General features: G+C 33.8%; 1 protein-coding gene across 1 annotated transcript; it reads left to right on the top strand.

The window, feature by feature from the left end:
- Positions 1–1,339: 1,339 nt before the first annotated feature.
- LOC102581254 (probable serine/threonine-protein kinase WNK9) lies at positions 1,340–5,262 on the top strand. Its single transcript, XM_006360738.2, has 7 exons — positions 1,340–1,701; positions 1,829–1,866; positions 2,016–2,243; positions 2,664–2,884; positions 3,123–3,280; positions 3,371–3,806; positions 3,893–5,262. The coding sequence occupies exons 1-7, from the start codon at positions 1,627–1,629 to the stop codon at positions 4,930–4,932; spliced, it is 2,196 nt and encodes a 731-aa protein (XP_006360800.1). The 5' UTR covers positions 1,340–1,626; the 3' UTR covers positions 4,933–5,262.
- The last annotated feature ends 2,997 nt before the right edge of the window (positions 5,263–8,259 follow it).

Genomic DNA, 8,259 nt, shown 5'->3' with positions numbered 1-8,259 from the left:
GACCCTTAACTTGGCTTCAGCAGATAACTATGTCCTCCAACTTTGAGTATGCACAAGTAGACATTTAAACTTGTATAAAATTGAATAAGTAGGCATACGTGTCCTACATGGCATAATACATGTAGGACGCCACGTAGGACACAAAATTTCCATGTAGGGTGTCATGTAGGACGGATGTGTCTATTTGTTCAATTTTATACAAGTTTAAGTGTCTACTTGTGCACATCCAAAGTTAAAGGTCATAGTTATCAGCTGACGTCAAATTAAGGGTCATGTTTATGTATTATGCCTTCTATATTTCTATAGGACTACAACTTGTACTAGTGCCAGGTACACACACTCTTATAATAATTCCCAAATAAATAATTACCAATAAGGGTCGTGGTAAGTAATCCTTTATTTTTAATTAGAGTTTTTGAGTTTGAGTCTTCCTGAATACAGAGTTATCTTTGGCAAAGAGTATTTTACCTCCAATGTGGGACTTTGAGTCTCCCTGGGTACGAAGTTACCTTTGTCAAAGAGTATTATACCTCCAATGTGGAGCTTCTCAGCGTGAATGCGTATTTAGTCAGGCTTCAATGTGAGGTACCAGACACCGAATGAAAAACATATATATATATATATATTATATATATATATATATATTATATATATATAAATACGTGTTTGGTCCCTGTACAAGGCTACAAGTTGCAAGATTGTGAGTGACTCAGTGCCTCTTGGACATACCTACACAGAAAATGGATACTGATTAAAGTTGAAAATTTAAGAAGGATATGATTGTAATCTTAGGGTCTCTTTAGCGCGATGCTCGATAGCTGATTAAAGTTATATAAATATTAATAATATATGAATTTATTATGAAGAAATTTATGTAAAAATTAGTAATACAAAGTTAAGTTATTTATGTATTGATTATTCTATATGTTATCTTACATACAATAATACATGATAAATTTCTCATATACATATATTTGTTATTCGTGTTTTAAAATTACAAACCAAATATCACATTAATTTTATAAATCAATAACTTACATCCTAATTATCAGATACCAAACATGATGCTACTTATACAAGATTTAGTACTTGCATAACTCATATTCTGTTTAGCTAACGAAAACATCATCTAACAATAAAGAGTCAAAGCTCTCCTAACTTATACATGTATTAGTTATGCAAATTTCTAAATAACCTACGGAGAACATAGTTGGGGACAACGTGGGGTGTGTTTTTTCTGGAATTTACAACTCGTGATGAGATAGAAATAAAATAAAAAAAAAGCAGGCTAAAAATAAAGGTGTTTTGTCATGATATGTCTGTTTAATTTTCTTTGGTGGGGGAGGTTTGTTCATAGCCTTGAGAAATCTTTGCCATGTTGGCTGTCTATGAGTTGTTTAAACTAAATAAAATATTTTTAAAAAAAAGCCTTTTTCTATTCAATGGACTAACCAAAGCCTCTTTTTTATTAATAACACAAAAAATAAGATAAAGTTTTTCACAAACAACATAGTCCCCAGATTTTCTTCTATTAATCTTGTTTGAGTGCCAAATCATTACCCTTTCTCCGTGTTTTCTCATAAAAAGAAAAAAGATTGTATTTTTTAAATTTTTTTTTTACAAAGAATGGATGGTGTTATTGACTTTGAATCAGATGATTCTGAGTTTGTTGAAGTTGATCCTACTGGAAGATATGGAAGGGTATGGTTCTTGTGTATATTGTAATTTTTTGGGAATTGAGCCCACTTTTCGTAGTTTATTTTACTCTTTTTTTTTCAATTTTTTTCTCATCATTTTGAGCTTTTTTGTTTTGTTTTTTTGAGTCCAGTACAATGAAATTCTTGGTAAAGGGGCTTCAAAGACAGTGTATGTGCCTCTCTTTCTTAGTTTGTTTTTGTAAAGATTGAATCTTTTTCCAGTTTTGGCATATGGGTATTTCAAGAAACAGGCATTGCATTTACCTAATGTTTAAAATTTCATTTTTTTGATCATTTTTGGGTTAATTTTTGCTGCAGATACAAGGCTTTTGATGAGTATGAAGGGATTGAAGTAGCATGGAATCAGGTGAAGCTTTATGACTTTATGCAAAGTCCTGAAGATCTTGAGAGGCTGTATTGTGAAATTCATCTGCTTAAGACATTGAAGCACAAAAACATCATGAAGTTTTATACTTCTTGGGTTGATGTTGCTAATAGGAACATTAACTTTGTTACAGAGATGTTCACTTCTGGAACTCTTAGACAGTAAGTACAAATGAAAATCCTTTATCTTGTTCTTCTGTTTAGTTTTTGTAGTGTAGCCAAGTAATGTGTTTAGTTCATAATTGATCATGGTATTTCTATAAGTAATAGTTTGTTGTGATGTCTTGTTGTTGTCCGTTCATATTAGTAGTCGTAGTATTGCTCTTGTAGTTTCTTGTCCTTCGATTTCTGTTATTACCTATTGTTTCTTGTGCTTCTGTTACTTCTTTTTGGGTCTGCTTTGGATTACTTTTCCTTGAGCCAAGGGTCTTATCGGAAACAGTCTCTCTACCTCTGAGGTAGGGGTAAGGTCTGCGTACACTCTACCCTTACCTGACCAGTGGTCACACTTTGTGGGACTACACGGGGTATGTTGTTGTTGTAGTTTGTTGTGATGTGGAACTATATGTTAATCTTGGACAGGTATAGGCTAAAACATAAGAGGGTTAACATTCGAGCAGTAAAGCGTTGGTGTAGACAGATCCTGAAAGGGCTTCATTACCTGCATAGCCATGATCCTCCAGTTATACATAGAGACCTCAAGTGTGATAACATTTTTATCAACGGGAACCAGGGCGAAGTCAAAATTGGTGATCTTGGCCTTGCTGCTATCCTCCGCAAATCCCATGCTGCGCGTTGTGTAGGTAATTCTAATGCTATCATTCTTGGTGAAAATCTTGAATAACAATTGGAACTGATCATGTGATAGAAAATACAAATCTGCTGGTGCTTATTCATACTATGGTTATTCTGATACTATCATGCTAGACGATAAACTTGAAGAATGATTGAAATTAATGATGTGATTCGAGATATCTTAGTAGTGCAAATTCCATACACTATCCAGCTTAAATTCTTCTGAAAAATTGTTTGCCTGACCAGGAACGCCAGAGTTCATGGCTCCAGAGGTGTATGCAGAGGAGTACAATGAATTAGTTGACATTTATTCATTTGGAATGTGTATTTTAGAAATGGTGACCTTTGAATATCCATACAGTGAGTGTACTCATCCTGCTCAGATCTACAAAAAAGTGACATCTGTAAGAACCGAACATCTTGCAACTTGCTTTAGATTTTGCTCTTTAATGCATATACATCAAGGTATCAACATAGATTTTGTTGTTGTGTAGGGGAAAAAACCAGATTCCCTTTACAAAGTCACAGATCCTGAGGTTCGTCGATTTGTTGAGAAATGCTTGGCAACAGTATCTCACAGATTATCTGCGAGGGAGCTTCTTGATGACCCTTTTCTCCAAGTTGATGATTACGTGTCAGACTCAGAGACACCAAATTATTTGCAAGACTCTGATGAATTTGACCTTACCTTAGGGCATCGACCCTCGAGCATATGTGATAACAACTCTCTAGTAAATGGTTGTCTTGGTTATCTTGGATATGAACCAGAGGATGATTTGTACTACCATCAGCTTGAGTATGAGGCAAATGAAATTGATCTATTCACAGATAACGAAGAGGATGATATGGAAAATACTGATATCAGCATCAAGGGAAGGAGGAGAGAAGACGATGGCATATTTTTACGACTCAGGATAGCAGATAAAGAAGGTATTTCTTTATTATTGCTTCATATATATCAAGTAGTGTTTAGTAGTCTTGCTGTTAACTAAATTGCTGTACATTTACATTTACAGGTCGTATCCGAAACATTTATTTTCCTTTTGACATTGAGGATGACACAGCACTAACTGTCGCTACTGAAATGGTGGCCGAGTTGGATATTACAGAACAAGATGTTACCAAGATAGCAGACATGATAGATGGTGAGATTGCTTCCTTAGTGCCTGAGTGGAATAAGGGGTTTGGGATAGAGGAAAGCCCTGACTACATGAACCGTGGCTGCTGTCACAAATGTGCTTCTAATGGTTCTCTTGTGAACTACCTATCGTCCAATACTCCAGCACCGGCTAGGAACTTGCAAGTGCTACATTGTACCAAGCATGGATGTGGTGCTATGCATGGCCGTTTTGAGGAGATAACATACCATTTTGATGGCTCTGAACAATGTCTCACTGACCGTGCTCCTGACGGCTCATTGGAATCTGATGGTGTACACTTTACTGATATATGGGCACAAGTTGACAAAACAAAATCACGCCCACGAGGTTCTGGTGACAATCAATCTGATGGTAAAGACAAAACGGTAGATGAATCCACCTATGGTGGTGAGGAGGAAGCTACAAGTGTCGACAAGGATGATAAGTCTCATCCAAGACTACAAGACTCCCCCTCTTCAAATTCTTCAGGAGCTAGAACCCCAGTAGAAGATCATGAAAATGAGATACAGCGAGAGTTGAGGTGGCTTAAGGCCAAGTACCAAATGCAACTAAGGGGGCTTAAAGATCAGCAATTAGGAGTCGTTCCAAAATATTCGACTCAAAGGTCCAGCAACAAAATCCCAAGAAATGATAAGGTATCGTCAGATTCAACTCCATCAGTAGAACAGGATCAGCTTCTACTACAATCATTTACATCAGGCAAGCACTTTTCCTCAGACTTCCCCATAGAAATTGATAACGAAAGTTCTATTTCTAAGGTTAGAAGATATCCACTTGCATATGGTTCTTGCAGCCCAGAGCACATGGCCACTGCACAGAGTTTCTATACAGGGTCATTGCTTCCCCACTCACTTCACAGGGCCACTTCTCTTCCTGTTGACGCCATAGATTTCTAAAACTCGCCCCTTTTACACGACTCACACAATCAGACATTCATCCAGAACCTCAAAGCAAACACTGACTGGCAGTTCATCTGCATGATTCATGTATTTTCCACATAAAGAGTTTTTTCAACTTGTAGACTCTTAGCTCCTAGAGAACATTACCTTCTTTTGGAACGATTGAATGTAAATAACCATGGTAGAGAAATCCTGATCTCACCAAATCAACTTTCTTGCAGTAATCTCAAACATAGATTATATGCAACAATCATGTATCGATAAGTGAATATACTATTAGATATTATAATAAAACATTTATTTGAGTGCTTCACCAAGAATCAAAAACTTGTTTGACATGAAAAGTTTTCTCTTCCATCTGTTATATTGTTCCATATTGGTCAATCGTCTCCGTATATGGTATTGAGCAATCTTTCATCTCGGGTTGAGTTAAGCCCAATGTCCATTTTTCTTCTCACATTACAAGACCTTGTTCAACCTCTTACATATCCATTGTGAAGTTTAATTACTCTGTGAGTAAAGAGCTTCCTATCAAAGACAATTCTATTTTCAGGGCTCGAATCTGAGATATCTAATTATGAATATGAGGGTGCTTACCACCTCACCACAACCTTTTTGACGGTGGTTGAAGGTCTATGTTCCTCAAAAGTCAAAACAACTACTCCTAAAGGTTAAGTTAAAAAGCAATCTTGTATGAATATGAGGGTGCTTACCACCTCACCACAACCTTTTTGACGGTGGTTGAAGGTCTATGTTCCTCAAAAGTCAAAACAACTACTCCTAAAGGTTAAGTTAAAAAGCAATCTTGTATGAATATGAGGGTGCTTACCACCTCACCACAACCTTTTTGACGGTGGTTGAAGGTCTATGTTCCTCAAAAGTCAAAACAACTACTCCTAAAGGTTAAGTTAAAAAGCAATCTTGTGTCATTTCTTGTAGTTTCAACTCATATACATAATGTGAAAAAAGTACATCTTTTCTAATATGCCACTTGAACTAGGTTATGTAAAAAGTGACATAAATAAGCATACGCGTACACATTCTTTTGCTTTATGTTTCCTTTTTTCCCTACTCAAGTTCTTGATTTCGACCTTCCTATATTTTGGTAAATCAAATTGTTACATGTGCCAACTAACACTTACCTGCCAGATTAAAAATATCAATTTGGTTTTCTTGAAAAGATAAAACATGTCAAAGATAAATGTCCAAGGGTGTGCTAGGTAATGTTTTTCAATTTTTCAATGTTCGATTGGCCAAAATTTTTAGAAACACTTTCTCTGAAAAAATAAGCTTTTTAAAAATGAGGAATACGAATAAGTTCCACAAATGACACTCAACATTGATTATACGTGTCGTATCCACCCTCCATCACAACTCATCTATACCCCACTTCCTAGTTCCTAGCCCTACGTTACCCTCTCCTCTCATAATATCTTTCTAGAATATAAACAAATACTTTTAGGATGATATATTTTGGGAAAAACTATATAAATGGGTCATAAAACCCAAAATAATTACATGTTCATACCCCAATCCTAAGTAATTCAAGAAATACTCATTCTCTCAAAAAAAAAAAAAAATACAGCACATGCCCCCCATTCATTAAGGCTGATAATTTCACTTAATTGATACTAAATCAGTATATATATATATATATATATAGTATTTGTATTAGTTAAGCGAAATTAGTTGGAGATATATAGTGTAATTATTTAGTGGGGGGTATGAATGAAAGGGGTATATGTTTGTAATTATTTTGTTTTTGTGGGGGGGGGGGTATTCCCCATATTTTATTGCTAAGTTATCCAACACAAAAAAGAGAGTAAAAAATCCACTTATTTTCCTAAAATATATTTTTCAAGAAAACATTTTCCTTCAATCCAACACACCCCAAATCTCATATAAAATATTTGGAAAGCCTTCATTAACATGAATTTCTGGACACACTATCTTGTTAAAAAGATCATAAATTTCATTCTTTATAAAAAGGCCGATTATCTGTTACAATCTATATAAATATGACTTTATAGTATAGAAATTAGAATGTTCCTATAATGTTATGGATGTATATAAGTCAAACTCCATTTTTTTAATACTGGCAACATTTGATTAGTAACCTACAAAACAAGGTACCTAAATGAAATCTTATAGTAGCATATAAAACTTCAAAGAAGACGTAAAACTTATTTCCAATACTATATATTAGTGTATATCTAATGTATATAACTCAAACTAATCTTATTGGATTATACTGGAATAGTAAACATGAACTTGTATCTGTCGAATGAGATGCTTGAAAGTGAGAAAAAAAAATGTGAAAGAGCTTTGTTAAAAGTCTAAAGAAATGAAGAGACATCTTCTTCTTTTATTACTTATTACATTTATAAATAAAAAGTTGAACGACCAGAATAGTCAGAAATCTTGTATACAAAAAATACATACAAAGTATATATATATATATATATATGTGTGTGTTGTATATATTTTAATCATATTATAAGTCGTTTGGTAGCTGGATAAGAAATAAGTTATTCATAAATTAATTCACGTCTAACTTATACAATGTTTAGTAGGTAGATAGGAAATAAATTATTCATGTATAAAATTATACGACGTTTGATTGACAATTTAGAAACATGTATAACAAATATATGTATAAGTTATGAAGGAACATATGTATTATAATATGCAGGATAGAAAATGAAATAACTAATACATATATAGTTAATCCCTTCATAACTAGTATTTGCATAAAATAACAGACTCGTACACATAACTAATTTCTCCATTATTAATATATGCATAACTCTAATCAGCCACGAAACAAAACGAGTTCATAATTGGTCAAATGGTATATATATATATATATATATATATATATATATATATATATATATATATATATATATATATATATAAGTCTCCCAAGGACCAATAACCCTGGCTTGTGTCATTATTTTGTCTCCAAAAATGCTTAATTAAACCATGCAAAAGCAACCAACACATTGGTTCTTGCAAGACATCCCTTTTTTTTCCTTTTCTCTTTTCCCCCATCTATCACTGTTCCAATTTTCACCCTATATATTTGGTTTTGTCAACCACTAGACCAACATATTCTTTTCCCATAAATAAATAAAAATTATGCAACTTTTCTTTTTTCATTTTTACCAATTTCTTGAAAATGTTGATGATAAAAGTGAATTGAAAAATTGATAATTGTATTAGTTACGGGACTGATTAAGGCCTTATTTGGTTTGACATTGTTACAACTTACAAGTGTTTGATTAAAAAATTATTCTTGTCCCTTTCTCATATATGTTTAAA

The sequence above is a fragment of the Solanum tuberosum genome, unplaced genomic scaffold (assembly GCF_000226075.1).
Source record: "Solanum tuberosum cultivar DM 1-3 516 R44 unplaced genomic scaffold, SolTub_3.0 scf00334, whole genome shotgun sequence".
Lineage (NCBI taxonomy): Eukaryota > Viridiplantae > Streptophyta > Magnoliopsida > Solanales > Solanaceae > Solanum > Solanum tuberosum.
The sequence above is the reverse complement of the archived record's forward strand: the minus strand, read 5'-3'. Positions and strand labels throughout refer to the sequence as shown.